The 16,923-nt window shown below is 37.0% G+C and overlaps 2 protein-coding genes across 2 annotated transcripts; one reads left to right on the top strand and one right to left on the bottom strand.

The window, feature by feature from the left end:
* The first annotated feature begins 77 nt into the window (after positions 1 to 77).
* Positions 78 to 11,017, top strand: LOC145567668 (beta-amylase 8-like). The gene is made up of 10 exons (XM_081627010.1): positions 78 to 648; positions 2,747 to 2,968; positions 3,043 to 3,123; positions 3,421 to 3,624; positions 4,523 to 4,717; positions 4,813 to 4,977; positions 5,903 to 6,163; positions 9,258 to 9,470; positions 9,651 to 9,870; positions 10,620 to 11,017. The coding sequence occupies exons 1-10, from the start codon at positions 190 to 192 to the stop codon at positions 10,652 to 10,654; spliced, it is 2,055 nt and encodes a 684-aa protein (XP_081483136.1). The 5' UTR covers positions 78 to 189; the 3' UTR covers positions 10,655 to 11,017.
* A 716-nt stretch (positions 11,018 to 11,733) lies between these two features.
* On the bottom strand, positions 11,734 to 16,551 carry LOC145569031 (alkylated DNA repair protein ALKBH8 homolog). Its single transcript, XM_081628406.1, has 7 exons — positions 16,149 to 16,551; positions 15,408 to 15,509; positions 15,238 to 15,324; positions 14,276 to 14,398; positions 13,873 to 14,163; positions 12,854 to 12,919; positions 11,734 to 12,322 (listed from the first exon to the last, which is right to left on the bottom strand). The coding sequence occupies exons 1-7, from the start codon at positions 16,476 to 16,478 to the stop codon at positions 12,266 to 12,268; spliced, it is 1,056 nt and encodes a 351-aa protein (XP_081484532.1). The 5' UTR covers positions 16,479 to 16,551; the 3' UTR covers positions 11,734 to 12,265.
* Between the last annotated feature and the right edge of the window lie 372 nt (positions 16,552 to 16,923).

Here is a 16,923-nt window from a genome sequence, read left to right as displayed (position 1 = left end):
ATTACGAAATTTTCATGTGCTAGATATAAACTTGGATTTTCCGTTAAATCAATGCATACAAAGCAGGAAAAAAAAAGGAGAGTAATTAGGCACGAATGCACGATCAAACAAAGTGAGTGAGAGGAAGTGCTAGAAAGAAAACACTCCAAAGTCCAAACACCACCGTCGATGACACCCAAATAAATCACAATGAACGGCACCGGCGAAAACTCAACTCCAGCAACCTACGATCACAACGAAATCCAGCAAAATCCCCAAATTCCCAAACCCCAAATCCCAAACCCTAACCCCAACAATTTCTCCCACTCAAATTCCCACCATTACCATCACATTTCTCAGCCCCCACAACAGCAGCAGAGCAACCGCCGTCCTCGAGGCTTCGCCGTCACCGCCGGAAATTCCTCCGGGAGCGGCGATGGTAAAGGAAGAAGAGAGAGAGAAAAGGAAAAGGAGCGAACCAAGCTTCGGGAGCGGCATCGGCGAGCCATCACAAGCCGCATGCTTTCCGGTCTCCGACAATACGGGAATTTCCCGCTTCCTGCTCGCGCCGACATGAATGACGTGCTCGCCGCTCTTGCTCGGGAAGCTGGTTGGATGGTTGAGCCTGATGGCACTACTTATCGATCTTCTCCTCCACCTCCTCAGCTGGTTTGTTTCGTTTTCTTCCTCATTTATTGTTAGCGATGATTGAATATGTTATATGGAACCCCAATTGCTGACTATGAACATTAGTTATGATTTTTAAATGATCCCGTGTTAATTTAGGAATGCACGACAAAATCACGCAGGTGGTTGGTGCTTATTGATATTTGTGTAGAATTGTGTAAAAATTGAAACTTATGAACTAAGTAATATGCTTTGTATACTCTAGGTTTCTTTTATTTGTTTTCTTGGTATTATTTGTTGGTTGTGGTTTTGATTGTCTTTGTTTGTTGAGTGATAATATGCAAAATTTGAGACTTGTAGTTGGAATAAAAGATGTTTGGGCGGAGGTGTGTACTTATCTCTATTTGGTTGTGGCTTTTGTTGGAGGTGTTGCGCTTTTGGCTCTTCTGAAAATAAAGATTTAATCTGCAACGCGTTGGATAACCTGATTGCTTGATGGATACTAAAGGTAGCCTTAGCACTTAGAAGGTAAAAATGGGTATTGCCTGTTAGGTGTTGTGTATGGGACATTATAATAAAGAAACATTGATGGAATTTACTATGGTTTTGGTTTCAGCATCTCTTGATTGCAACTGGGTAAAAGTTGTAGGAACTTGAAGGTGGCTTTTGTTTTGGTTTCTTGTTGTAGCAAGGCTCGTGCTGTCTTTTTATAATGAGCACAGACTGAGAATCTTGGGAACAAATCTATTTTCATAGAGAACTATCAGCTGTAGTACTTGTAAAGGAATTATTCCCGATTTTGTATGGTATAATGACTGGCATTTACGGAATGGAGAAAATGACAGGGATTAAATGAAGCGTAAGGATTTCCTGGGATTTATGCGACTTTAGTGTGGTGAAAGTGATCAAGAGCTTAAGATTAAGGAATTAGGGAACAGAATGGGGAAAATGACAGGGATTTTTGTGCAAGGAGAGGGAAATATGGTGTTTTGGCACAAGAACATAATATTTGTGGAGATTTTGGTTCAATGTCACAATTAGGTGCTGGAAAGAGTATATAAATGAAATTATTTGGAAGTATATTAGTGATTTGTGGATTTTATACTTCTAGATTTCTTTGGGAAAAGTATTGGCTACAACAAAACCAGAATCTGAGATGTTTCTTTATTTAGAAGTTGGATATCTGTAAGCTACTGCTGTCCTAAGACATCTTTTACCACCCCCTGATTGATTAAAGTTTCCCCAAGCCCCCAAGGGCTAAATGAAAATTTGTTTTTTCTCACTTTTTACCCTTGTTCAATTAGATCGGAAAAGAGCATTATTATGGTTGGACAACCTTACTACACTGAACTTGCAGATGATACAATCTGATGATATCTGTCCATATCCATTTCACTAACCTATAGTATGTATTCTCATTCTAGATTCTGTGGTATTCAGTCCCATTTTGTCTCAATAAACTTAATATAGAAAAGAAATCGGGGTAGAGAATTTACCAGTAATGGGATGTTATAGAAAAGGACTTCATCTGAGAGGGTGCAGCTTATTTTGTTCAGCTGCGTGCTTTTATTCTGTTTTGATTGGCAGTTTTGTGTCCCGTTTGTTTTGTGTTTTTTTCTTGATTGACAGGGTCATAACTCTTTTTCTTCTTTATCCTTTTGTAATGTAAATACTGTTAAAAATATATAGCTTGAAGCATGCAAATATAAATTCCTATTGCTGGTTACAGTTGATTGCTGAGTCCACCTTGTGGCTGTTCTGAACTGAATATTGAACGGGCGGGGAGCCTGAAGTATTATTAGTTTGCATTTGTTTATAATTTTATATGCTATGTTGTTATGATCACATCGAGATTGTTAGAAGATCATTATGTTCCACTTAATGTGTAATTACTTGAGAAAATCTAGGAATACTATTATTTTTTGAGCAATGTCTCTTTTGTAGCATGCATTAGTTTCATCAGACTCTCTTATAGTGCAAAGGTCAATATTTGGTCTGTTGGGTCTGTGCTTCTGGCAAAGTCTTCCAGGTCTTTTGTCTGTGTCACTGTGTGAAGCTGAAAATTTCTTACACATTTTGCTACAAGAATTACATGACATGTGGCATTTAGATGAATTAAATAATTTAATAATGTTGACAGGGAGGGCTTCCTGTTAGGTCATCTGAAAGTCCCCTTTCTGCTAGTTCTTTAAAGAATTGTTCCATGAAAGCATCATTAGACTGTCAGCCAGCAGTTCTTGGAATTGATGAAAATTTGTCACCAGCATCTCTTGATTCTGTTGTCGTTACAGAGATGGAAACAAAAAGTGAGAAATATAGCACGAGCAATATTGACTCACCTGAATCTTTGGAGGCACATCAGGTATCATACTTTTGCTTTTTGGTATGAGGAAGCCCTGCCTTTTCATTATCTGATAATGTGGATTTATGCTTCAGTTGATACAACATGTTCAATCAGACTTTCACGAGGATGATTACTCTGGAACCCCACATGTTCCTGTGTATATTAAGCTCCAAGTGAGTGATACAGGGTTTAGCCCCTTTTTTTCGTTGCATTTTTTTTTTTGCTTATCCATTGATTACTTGCTGTATTCCTTGACTTAAATTTTTCATGCTCTATCTGTTTTGTTTATCTTCTACTGATCGTCTGATCATTACTCTTGCTAATGATATTATGCATTGGCTTTTGCAATAGCCGCTACTTGAAGCCTCTTTCATTTCCTTTACAATATAGTTACTGATTAAACTCTCTATGGTTATATGATTACCTACTTGTAATATAATTTTTGTATTCTATGGGCTTAACTATGCTAGAGTGGCATCATCAACAGTTACTGCCAGCTTGTTGATCCTGACGGCATTAGACAGGAGCTAAAGCATCTGAAATCATTAAATGTGGATGGTGTCGTTGTAGACTGTTGGTGGGGAATTGTTGAAGGATGGACTCCACAGAAGTACATGTGGTTGGGATATCGGGAGTTGTTTATGATCATCCGAGAATTTCAGCTAAAAGTGCAGGTAGTTGCAGTTTTCCTTGAAATATTTTCATCATCATTATGCTGTTGTCACAATCTGAACCTTGTCTTATTTATACTATGCCCTTAATCTGCCTTGATCAATATCTACAAGACTACATATACAACAAAAACGCAATAAAATCTCTGCTGCAAGCATGGGTCTGTAGAGGTTTCCCTGACTAGTGTAGACTGCAGAAGAGGCTTTTCTTGAAGACCTACAACTGTTATATTTGAAAGAGGGGGAATGTATTTTTTGGATCACTGCTGTTAATTTTGTTAAAGTAAAGCTGAACATACCTAAGTAGTAATAGTTGAAGGAAGATTGCATAGCTAATATCTGTTAGGTGAATTTTTTTGGTGCATAAGTGGATGGTGTTTCTAGCATTTCAGGATTCACAAATCTCTGGAATAGGCAAATGTGTATGTTTGATGACCACATTTTTTTTTTAAGATTCTTCAGAATTTTTGCTTATTCTGTATTCTATAATCTATAGTACCCCTTCATCCTGATCTGCTCCTTGCACTATCTCTAAAGAGAGAACAATATAATGAAAACAATAACAGTTATCTCACAAAATTAGGCTTGAGTTACGATGCTACACTTTGTGCTCTGAGGTTGCAACGTCAGAGGGTGGTCATGTTACATCTGCCTTCTAATTTATGGGGCAAGATTCCAGTTCCATTTTCACTTGTTATGCCTTAGGGTCGAACGGTTTGTAGGCTATGAGGATGATGTCTGGGCTCTTTATATTAGACAAATTCTACCCTGCAACCCCGTCCTGCTACTTTGCATTTGAAGGTGATAATCACTGTGTCTGGTTATTGTAGCTAGCAGTGATAGATTATCTAGAAGCCATCTAACTCTATCCTGTAGCAACTGAATCATGAAATATCTGAAGGTTGTGTTGGCTTTTCATGAGTATGGAGGAAGCGATTCTGGTAATGTAGTCATCTCACTCCCCCACTGGGTCCTAGAGATTGGGAAAGACAACCAAGACATATTCTTCACAGATCGCGAAGGACGGAGAAACACTGAATGTCTATCATGGGGCATTGACAAAGAACGAGTATTAAGAGGAAGAACTGGTATCGAGGTAATCATCTTGTTCTTTTTTTTGTTTATTTTAATAAGAGGAAGGCAGAACAATTTGTAACTTACCTGGCAATAGCATTCTGAAACAAACTGTAGGTTTACTTTGATTTTATGAGAAGCTTCCGTTCAGAGTTTGATGATATATTTGGTGATGGTCTTATCACTGCTGTTGAAATTGGTCTAGGAGCATCAGGGGAGCTGAAGTTTCCTTCTTTCCCAGAAAGGTTGGGATGGAGATATCCTGGTGTTGGTGAGTTTCAGGTATATATTTGTTGATGCTGACTCTTTCTTTTGTGCATCTCTTTAGTTTCTGAGTAATGCATCTTAAGTAACCAATAAGGTTGAGTCTGGAGCGTGAATACGCACCTCCTTGTTATGGAGTCAGTGGTGTGTCTCAGGCAGGCAAACTTTGAAATACCAAGAGAAAAATTTGATACTTGAAGGGCCCTAGTATTAGTCTCTCTAAAGTCTAAGTCAAAGCTTAGAGTGACTAATCTTCATGCTAGAATAATGACATTGCTTTCCCTGTGGCTCCATAGCCCATACATAAATGTTTATATGTTGAAGAAAGGTTGTTATAGATTTGTAAGATTTCATCCGGTTATGGTTCTCTCATGTCATCTGCTGCTATTTCAGTAGCGTGCTGTGCATGATCATCCTTTCTGAAAGGAACATTGAATGAAAGGTTTGCTTCAATCTGCCGGTCTGCCCCTGTATACTATATCATCCTTGTCAGTAGTTTTCTTGTACATTGGCCACCTGAAGTGTATGTTCAATATTTCAATCATACAAGAATTTAAGCCATTTAAGTTGAGGATAAGACATATAAAGCATCATTAATGTATCAAGTGCTCAGGCCATACTGTTGGCGAGTCCTTGCAGAGCATCTTTCGACTTCTTGCGTAGGTGACACCGTGCCAGGCTAGTTGCATTAACCTGTATACTTCCCAGAAAATAGTAATGTTGAAGAAAAAAATTACGTCAGCACTTCTCTTTATTGTGAAGCTACCATCTCATCTATTTACTACACCTGTTTAATATTGTGAAAGTATCTAGCTTTGAATGTATCCAAACACGCTACCATTCAATTTATGACATACTCTGCCTTAATTTTATTACGTATGCTCATCTCAGTTTTCTTTCTCCTGAAATCAACCTGGACATATGATCAAAAAATTTGATTCAGTGTTACGACAGATACTTGCAACAGAATTTAAGGAAGGCTGCAAAATTGCGTGGCCACTCATTTTGGGCACGGGGCCCTGATAATGCAGGGAATTATAATTCAAGGCCACCTGAAACTGGGTTTTTCTGTGAAAAAGGTGATTATGAAAGCTACTTTGGACGTTTTTTCTTGAACTGGTATGCTCAGATGTTGATAGACCATGCTGACAATGTATTATCATTGGCAAGCCTCGCATTTGAAGAAACACAGATAGTTGTTAAGGTAACTTTCTATTGCATATTCCCTGTGTATAATGATGTTATTGTATCTTTTTGCTTTTTTATTCTTCCCCTTTTAAGCTTCTCTAATTTGACTTCAGATTTGTTAGTGTTGACTATATCCATACCCTATACCAATACTTTGTGCCTGTGGCCTCTATTCTTTGTAGCTGTAGAGAACTTGAATTTCTTCTCAGTCTTGTGTGATGGAGATTACCACAATGCTCACTGATTGCTTTACACTTTGCATTTTGATGGAATCAATAAGGTTGAGTACTTGAGTCTGGAGTGTGATATTGAAAACGATTGTGAATTTGTGATGGAGTCAATATGGTTGACCTCCCTGGATTTGTCCCTGGCTTGTATCGTGAATCTGTGATTGTTATAAATGCTTCTGTGTATCAAGTGATTAGTTATTGATTGATAAATGTTTGAGTATTTTTTTATTTCCTGGTCCGTGGAGTCTTGTTCTTTGTTATGGAGTGCCCTGGAGCTATGTTACTTCGACATCCTGTTGTACATTGGGTGTCTGTAATAGACTATACCCCTCTGTAATAGACTAAACCCTCACAACAAACAAATATCACACAAAGAACAATGAACAAGCAAATAAATAGACAGCAGCTAGGTTTATCGATTGAATATCAAAGTAGCTTGAGGCTACCACTCTCCAAAATAGTATCTTTAGGATACAACTCTCGATTTCAAATTAGTCTACTCTCATATTTCCTACTGATTTCCTCCCTCTTAATTTATATACAAGGTGTACAAAAACTAGCTGTTACTGCTACTCTTGTCTTTACTCTACCAATGCTGCTTGCCAAGGTTCCATTACTTGCTGCTGCTCTGCTACTCTCCCACTCTTAATTGCTTTTGTCCTCATGTGCCACCTCCTCCTCTTGCTGCTCTGTTGTGACCGCCATTGCCCCTTGTTTCCCTCTTCCCTTCTTTTCTCTTCTCTGATAATATTGAATGATTGGCGGCTTTGATGGGCCTTGGACTTGATCCATTACAGTGTTGCGTGTTAGATCCTCCGACACTTTGACAAGACACCTAAATGGCCAAATATATACTGGCCTTTTATAAAATTTCATAATATCTAGAGTGTTTGAGGATCAGATACTTTGTCGGACATAGCCCTGGAATTTTTATGATCTCTTGTTTTGTTGGAAATTATAAATAATTATGGACAGCCAAACTCATTGATGATATAAGAATTTCCATTTTAACACAAGGGAGAAATAATGGGTGGAAGAGATCTTTCAATTTATGCCTAGGATGTGAGTGTGTTACAATGAAGGATGATCTGTATCTGTAGAAAAACTGTAATACAAGTACTTAATACATGCCAAGACATTGGATGGTGATGGTAGTTGGGCACAAGATAATCTCAGATCTATTGTATCTTCGTAGTCAAAGATTATAATTATGAAACCAGAGAAGGATAGCCTTACAGGGCTAAAATCCATGCGCATCATTTTTCAGAGTCTTAACTCTTAAGCCTGTACGTGGTGCGAATGTATTGGATACTGTGATGATAACAGAGTTGTTTTGAATTGCAATGGTCAATGTTTGGAATTTTGGGAATGGAGCATTTGGGGATGACATGAATGTGTTGTTGAGGAAGAAAAGGGGGCTAGCTGTCATGGAAGGTACACTTGTGGTTAATTTTCTACTATAGTGGATCTGTCAATTGCTTTATTTATTATTGTATTTATCACATTTCTTTTTAAAAAAAAGAGGTAAAGCAGCTTTCTAAGGATTCCATTGTCCTCTGGAATAGATATTAACCCAGCTACTCTTTGCTTGAATTGAACTTTTGGCAGCAGGCATATATCCTTTGGTACTCATTCATTTGAGTCATGAATCTACTTTTTAACGATTGGAGTGTCCTGTTCTTGATAATATCTATAGGGCATCAAATCTTATTCCTAAGGTTAGGAATAGAGCTTCGAAGGTTAGGAATAGAGCACATGCTTTTTCTAGAATGGGCAGGCATATTCATCTGTCCCACTTACGCTTTGTTTGGATAGCAAAGAAGGAAGGAAAGGAAGGGGAGGGAGAAGAAAGGGAGAGGAAGGTGAGATCCAATTTCCCTCTAAACCTTCCTAATTTTGAAGGGATTATGCTTATTAAAGAGAGGGAAAATTGACCCATGCTCTCCTTTCCCCTTCCTTCCCTCAATCCTTTATCCAAACAAGAGAATTTTTCCCCTTTCTTTCTTCTTTTTTAATCCTTCCATTTCCTTCTATCCAAACAAAGTCTGGGAGCAGATAATTCAAATGATGATGTTTGACTTGTTATTTATGAATAGGATGATGGGCTTTTGATTGGGATTACAAGGTTTCATGCAAAAATGAGAGTTGGATTCATGGAAGGCATTGTTTCTATTAAGGGTTTGATAGAGTATGTAAGATCAAAGTCCTTTGTGTTTGTGGAAGCACATGCGTGCTTGTGGTGCGGAGAAGTGCCATGTTTACCTGTGGAGGGTTTCTGTATGCTTATATGGTTCAGTGAACAGCATTTTTTATGCCATATATTATGGAGTTGAGGAAAGGTGAAGAGGAGAATCAGAGATTGTAGCATATGTAACAACCAAACCTATCTTAGTAAAAATGTGATAAAATTTACCACACATATGGTGGATGACACTACAAGCATGCCATGTGATATTTCAAAATGTCCATAGTTTCTTATAGTCCAAAACTGAAGCACCATATAGAATTTTCTCCGAGGGGAACAAAGAAAACTCCTTTCAGGCATGATAAAACTTAGATTACTGCTACTATGATACAATGTTGATGTCTTTTTTTTTTTTTTTTTTTTTTTCTTTCTTTCTTTTATTGTTTGGAGTGCAGTGCCCTTCTCTTTACCCAGTAATAAATTTTCTCTGTCATTCAATCGATCCATGACATAAACAAACTCTCAAATTGGTCAAGTGCACTTCTCTTTACCTTGATGCATAATATTTGATGGAGAAATAACAAGGCTTGACTTCAAAGTCCAAAGTTTGTGTCCAGACATCTGCATTTCAAGTTTAATTCACATACAGAACCCTTATAAAGAAATAATTTGATGGATTGGCAATCCTTTTGCAGATTCCGGCAGTCTATTGGTGGTACAAGACCCCTAGCCATGCAGCTGAGCTTACTGCAGGGTACTATAACCCAACAAATCGGGATGGATACTCTCCTGTTTTTGAAGTTCTCAGAAAGCATTCTGTGACAATGAAATTTGTGTGCCCGAGATCCCATATTTATTTTCGGGAAAATGATGAGTCATCTGCTGATCCTGAAAGTTTGAGTTGGCAGGTGATTGTTTTGCCTTCTTCACTGGCAAATTAAGCGGTCAAGTTCATTTTTTGGCACTACTGTGATTTCCACTAGTACTTTAATGATATAAATTATAAAATCTTAGTAGCGAACACTTTTGTATTAATTATCAAACAATTACAATACATACATGACCTGAAATACACTCTGCTTTAACAGGTATTAAATACAGCCTGGGACTGTGGTTTGACTGTTGCTGGTCAAAATGCCGATCCATGTTTTGACAGGGGAGAACACATAAAAATGGTTGGGACTTCAAAGCCAAATAACGATCCCGACCGCCGCCATTTTTCATTCTTTGTGTTTCAGCTACCATCTCCTTTCATTCAGAGAACATATTGTTTCTCAGAGTTGGACAATTTCATCAAAAACATGCACGGTAAGTATTTGATTTACTCAGTGCTTGTATAATTGATCTAATCAAAATGGAATTTGAATGCGATTCATTCCTGCAAAATCAAAGTAATTAAATCCAAATGACCAAAAAATTGGCATGAGACTAACAAAATACTATTTCTTTTTTATTTGGTATTTTTATATATTGGCTTGTAGTATTACTTGTAAAAGACTAACAAAATAATCCTTCCATCCATCTGGATCTCAGTGGACTGTTTACTATTTTCAAGATACATGACTAACCAATACTTCCTGAATTGTAAGATACATATGTTACCAGTACTAATAGTGGTAGTACTGAGATTACTTTAAACCTATATAAGAATGAATGACTGTTTCTTTGAAATTTGAGGGATACAGGTAGGTTTGGTATGGCGATCATGATGTGGTTGCACTGATATTAAAAAATACAATTGAAACTACTAAAGTCCGCATGAACCTGTATGATGTGATTTGAGTTGCAGGTGCTTCTTTTGTGGAGTTGTAGTTATGTGAGTTTAAGGGTAAAGCGATATATCTTGTAGAATTGTAGTTATGTGAGTTTAAGGGTAAAGTAATATATCTTGTAGAGTTGTAGTTACATGAGTTTAAAGGTAAATCAATATAATTTCAAGTTCAATTCAATTGAGAGTTGGCTTTCCTCGCCTATCATCTGTAAATTATGAATTATTACTAATGTTTTTTTTACCTTCATTCTTTGTTTACCTGCTGTAATGGTTCATTGTCCTCTAGGAGAAAGATGTCATCAAGAACCTGCTCAAGTCTAGTGTACGGACTCCTTGAAATGTCACTTAAAGATTCCTGATTCGAACACAACCTTTGGTTGAACCCAAGCTAGCTGCTAGCAAGCTGAGATTTGGTTAGAAAACGTGGTATTATCACTGTTGCAAAGTGCTGATGTAGAAGGGTAGTTCTGAGGTGATGTAAAACAACATTTCAAGGAATAGAATTGGAAGTTTGAAGTACGCAAAAGCTAAGTCAGTCTTCTATTTTGTTGGCCTGAACTATTTTTGTGTCTAAAATTTCTTTTCTCATACATGTCTATACATCATTCTTCATCCTCCTGTAATTAGGAGTGTTACATGATTACATTCTCTTCATGACATACCATGAGAAGATTAACTACCAACTTCCATGATTAAAGGATCACAATAATCGAATAATTATATAGGCTTCTTCCCCTTTCTGCTCTGTAACCATTAAGTTCCTTAGAATCATCAGTGTAAAAATCCATATGACTAATGCTCCATAGCCTCCATTTGACTGTAGTATCTTTTTTGTAAGATCTTGAATGGTTGTCAAAAGCTTCTTCGAATAGGCTTATTAGCTCCCAAAGCTATCTTACGAAAGGCTTTAATTGATTATTGAGTCCAATGAACACAAATCCTTGGCTCGATTAAACTCGAGAAGCTCAAAATTTTTGCAAGTGATACGAGTCTGATACTTTTCCACTCCATTGGAACGACCAATCTAACTGCTAAATGAGCCACAGACTATATTGTTTAAATTAGCCGTAATTGCTGTTACCAAGTTTTGCGGACTTAAGGTGTGAGAAGAGAGACAGAATCCACATAAAGAGATCTTCAAGTGTCTGTCCCACCTGACTACCTGAGTACTCTGCTTTGTCCTCTAGCACAGATAATACTTGTAGAATGAATCTGCTCTATTCGATTAGTAATACAAGGTTTTTGGTTGGGGGTGATAACTGGGAATAAGTTATATGTGAAAATGGGACAATATTCAAGGGACAAGGAAGAATGGTTGAAGGTAAGCGCAAATTTTCAGTTTTGTTAGCAGGTGATATCATTGTCGGAACATATCACAAAGTGGTATCTAAATGCGCTCATTGGAAAAATTGCATCAAATCAAACAATATACAAGTATTACAAAGTATGATGCCAGTAGATGGCACTTTAAAAGATCTTAGTTCTGGGTGTTCTATTAATTAATTAATATTCAGCAGTTCAACTCCCCAATCTAATCCCTAGATATTGTAATATGTTTTGTGGCTATTGCTTCCAAGTTTCAATCAAGTCACCAAGTGTCCCGAAACAGCAATCTCCAAAGCATCACGAACATGAAATTTGATGTAAATTAGCAGAAGCGTGCCTTTTTTTTCATTCATGTAACCGCATCCTAAACAACACCCTTCAGCGAGTGGTAAAAATATTGAGAATATTAATTTTCTCAAAATTAGCAAATTTCTTCATATGTATGAATCTCAATGCAACGAACAGAGAGCTTCAATCCTTTTAAGCAAGAGAAAAAGAATCTGGCAACACCATCATCCATCGCAATTCCATTAGCTGGTTGTTAAGCTGTCACTACATACAGGTTACCATAACCGACACAGGATCTCTCTCTCTCTCTCTCTCTCTCTACCTCTGAGAGTCACAATACTGACCATATTCACAGCAGCAAGGTCTTGTACGGACCTACACACATAAAAGCCAACAAAGTTACGGCCTGAAACCATGCAAAACCAACCAGCAGTACAAGGAATCGCTAACAGGAACAGACTTTATGGCAAACAAACTTCTTTTTTAATGCAGGGAGGGATAGAGAGCATGTGGATTATTCAATTATATTTTAAATATGACAAAGCCACAAGAGTAACATGAACTACATAAACTACATAGTTCCATGCTTAAGATATACAGAGGACAATTACCAAAGGGGTGGATAAATTAAATAGCAGAGAATAAACTCTTTTTTTTTTCCCTTGCAAGCTTACACAAGAAAAAAGTTTCATGAGGTCAACTGACGTAATTTTTAGTTCAGGCCAAATAAAAATTAGACTTGGAAAAACAGATAATTTTACATTTAACGCTCAAAGGCTAAGCAGTTTGCAAACTTTTGGAAAAGGGACACATTAAGTGATTTGAAGGCAACAAACATCCAAATTACAGTAAAAAATGAAGTAAAAGATAGTTTTACAAGAAAACGGAAAACGGAAAAACAAATACCTTGCGCAGTGTGAAAGATACCCTTCTTGAGGCCCTTCGAATCAAGCTGTCTTTCACATTGTCAATCTATAGGAATCAAGAAAAATATGAGGAACTGATAAAACAAGCTGAGCAAACAATTAGGCTATTCTGCAGCATCTGGGATAGACCAGCACAAACAGCAAGGATAATAGGGGTGTTTTTGATAAAGATAGATTTAAATGTATATAGCATAAGTTGGGTCAGTTAGCAGATGGACCGGGTCCATAAGTTAACTATAAACAAGATGATTATTTAGAAACTTAGAACGACAAGACTGATCTCAACATGGCAATTTCTAAAATGTTACATCCAACAAAAAAATCATTTACTCGATTGGGGTTTTAAGGCAAAAATAAATGTCCCTGACCAAAGATAACACTGCAAGTCACTGGTCCAAAAACATAACTAAAGGAAAACCCAAACAAGAATGTTATCAACAATAGTAGTAACATTAGTTATCTAGTTGGGAGGGTTGTAAACTTGTAATCACTGACTCACTGTTCAGAAAACACAAAATGAACATCTCAATTTGCTTTTCATGTTATAACTCAACAGGGAATTTGAATTGCTCAAAAAGTGAATACAGAAGAGGGTATCAGTCTTTCCAACACTAGATGCTAAATATATTTGAGAAGCAACACAGAAAGGGGAAACTAGAAAAATATAGTAGAATTTTAATATACGGACAAGATTATTCAAGTAATTCTACTTCTGTTCAAACAGAAAATTTGGCAACACATATTAACCTGTTCAAGTAATAGCCCCATATCACCCTGGTGTCAGCAAGAGCAATTGACCAGGAAAGTCACCTCATTTGAAAGTGAACCACAGAAAAATACATCCAATTATCCAAACTATTCCCCAGAACAGAGATCATTGAATACAGGTATAACGAGTTAATGACCTTTCCAATTCCATATGATGTATAATTATATTTGTGATACTTAGTCGACAGCAAATTAGTAAATGCAGCATTACTTGCCTCCCCTGATTATTACCTTATGGTGTGGGATGTAATGATGCCAAGCATAACGTGACTCCCCTGATAATAGAAGGATTGACCGTGGGGGAAGATATATAGCTCTTCTAAAGAAGTTTGTGGAATTTTCAGGATTCTCTTCGTGCATAGTCTTGCTCATTGCAGGATCAGATTGCCAAATACCTCCTTGATACCTCCTGAATTCCATAATGCAAGGCCCTGCTAGTGAAAGACTGAAAATCTTATCCTCAAATGCTGAATGAGTATCAATATGAGGAGACAATCCCACTCCAGGTGGGTATTCATTAACCTGGAGATAAGCCAAGGTACTTCAGTTAACAAAACAAATAAAAAAAATAAAGATGAAGTAAAGCAATCAGAAAGTAAGTCCGAAATGAGGATGGTAAAATTTTGAAGCATACTGTTAACTGGTCCAAGTTTATAGTTGCAGCATCATCAAGAGAAGACGCTGAGATTCTTTCTAGCACAGGTGAAACAAATGATGGAAGTCCACCCAAGAACTTTTTTGTGTCAACATTTCTAGTCTGTCAACCAAAACGTGAATATATTTGAATAAACTTTGGCCTAATTGATAGGTTGAAGAGATCAAAGCGTTGGAAAACAAGAAAAACATGAATAAAGCAAAGGGCTACCGTAACCGTTAATGCAAAAAACAACTAAACAGTGACAACTGACAAGTCAACAAAAAATAATCAATGGCCCAGTTGAAAGGGAGACATGGCTACTTGGTAGTATTCAATTAATTGGATTAGCAAACATTCTCTGCGGAATGCAATGCACCTGAAACTAACACTATGGCCCGTTGTTTTAGCATTATAAAACTAAGATTCAGAAGGGGAGTATGTTCAATTTCTAACTATAAATATGGGCCAAAGTTTTCAGATTGCTTCATAGTTCCAGTTGCAATAAACATAGCTTAGGTGATAATAAACAAACACGTGGAGGTGGCAGATTGGCAGTGGGAGGTATACCAGCATCATTTAAGTGCTACATTTTCACAATGTTTCATGGAAGCGGCACATAATGACATTTTATCCAACTCTCATTGCATAAACCATGTATACTTCATTTGCTTCATAGTGAAAAGTGCAAAAGGGGGGGAAAAAAATTATCATACATAGCCAAAGGTTATATAATGCGTTTTCTTTGCATATACTTTGTACATTCCAACCTCCATTCTTAATTATCTTTTTTAAGTCATCCGAAGCATGCTTTAGATAGACAAGTAGATATACAAGCTATATACTTCATTTTAGTTGAGACTTTATTACTTAAGTTATAATAACAATAAATATTACAGCAGCAAAAACTGTAAAGTTCTGAAACACTGATAGCCTCTTCATAGTCAAATATAAATGACAACCTGATAGCAGAACTCATAACCATAATGCTGAACTCTTCTTTTAGCAAGACTTATCCAGGGTCTCGAATCAACTGCTGCAAGTAGGTCCTAGGAGGAAAATTGATTAGCAAATATAAAAGACAATAACGCAATGTCTTGTGTGAAAAGCTTCCAATTAACAAACTACCAACCTCCTCTTCTTTTGGAGTAATGAAGTCCATAAACAAGTGAAGGCCAGGTATATTTAGCTCATCAGCAGTCAACGATACATCCACCATATCACGATCTCGTACCTGAAAACATGTGCACCTTAGCAGCCTTTGATTCAAGTTTAAAAAAATAAAAATAAATTTGTCACATCATATCACCATTTATCTAAGACACACACAATCACTCGTTTCCATTCAAGAGCACAGTTTATTCCTACTTTACCAAACCTCCACTAGTCCACCCGCCCCTCCCAATCCAACACATTCACATATATCTAAATACATAAACATCATGACAGTTTCAAATTGATGTATGCAGCACTACAAGGTTAATCAGAAAGAGTCGAAACCATAAGCATTAAATATATTTCCTAAATTTGTACTCCATATTTGTTTAGGCAATCACAAGAAAATCAGTGTTAATAATGTTCACTTAAAGCTCAATTTCCTTACTTGAACTTCTTACATACAAAGTATTAACCTTTAGAGGTCATTATATCAATTTCATTATTTATGACTTTGAAATAAAAAATCAGGAAAACTAAACTCTAAAATTACCAATCAATAAAAAGAACATAACCCATTTTTATATATCCCTACAATCAAATCTCAATTTTCCAACAAACAATATGCTAATTAAATCACACCCACCAAATAAAAGCTCAAATAAATCAACACCCACAATCAGAAATCAAAATTCCAAGTAAAAAAATTATAATTTACCGGCGAAGATGGGCGAAGTACAGAGTAGCGGATATGCAAAAACCGGTCAGAAAGCTGCGAACAACGGCGGCCATTGAAAGCAGTGAAAGCTGATTGAGCTGAACCCTCGTCGGAAAATGAGACGATAACTCGAGTGCCACTGTCGTCGGCGGCGTGAACTCCTCGGACGACGCCGAATTGGCTGAACGCCGTTGATATGGCTTCGTAGGAGAGACCCACTGCTGGGCCGCAATTGGCTATGTAAAGGTTTGAGCTCACCAAATTGATGGGTTTTTCTGGTTCTTCGCCATTGATTTGTGGTTTTGGGCGCATGAATTTGGGTGGACCCATTTGGGGGTTTTGTGATTTTGGTGTTGGTGAGAGTTTGAAAGAGAAATGTGTTGGGTTAATGGTTTATTCTTCTTTATTTCTGGGGTTTGAGAGAAAGTAGTGTCTAAATGGTCTAATGAGTGTAATGACTAATGAGACAAAGTTACACAACATCATGTTTAATGAGCTTAATCCGTATTAGAGGCGGGTTAGGCTCCAATTAGGAAAATCTCTTTATAACAAATGTTGCTACTTTTTTAGGGTTTGATTTGAATTCAAGATTTTGGTTAATATAAAATAAATAACTCTTTATTAGTTGATCCAAGCACTTGTTGGAGAGTTAACATACTATATTGTTTATGAATAATGTTTCATATTAACGAACGTTGAACGACGACATTTATCAAACTGCATCACCCCATTGAATTCATGGCGAAACTTAGTTGAGGCCTAACAGGGCCATAGC

This window comes from Chenopodium album, chromosome 11 (assembly GCF_948465745.1).
Source record: "Chenopodium album chromosome 11, dcCheAlbu1.1, whole genome shotgun sequence".
Taxonomy (NCBI): domain Eukaryota; kingdom Viridiplantae; phylum Streptophyta; class Magnoliopsida; order Caryophyllales; family Amaranthaceae; genus Chenopodium; species Chenopodium album.
Note: the sequence above shows the minus strand (reverse complement) of the source record. Positions and strands in the feature narration are given on the sequence as shown.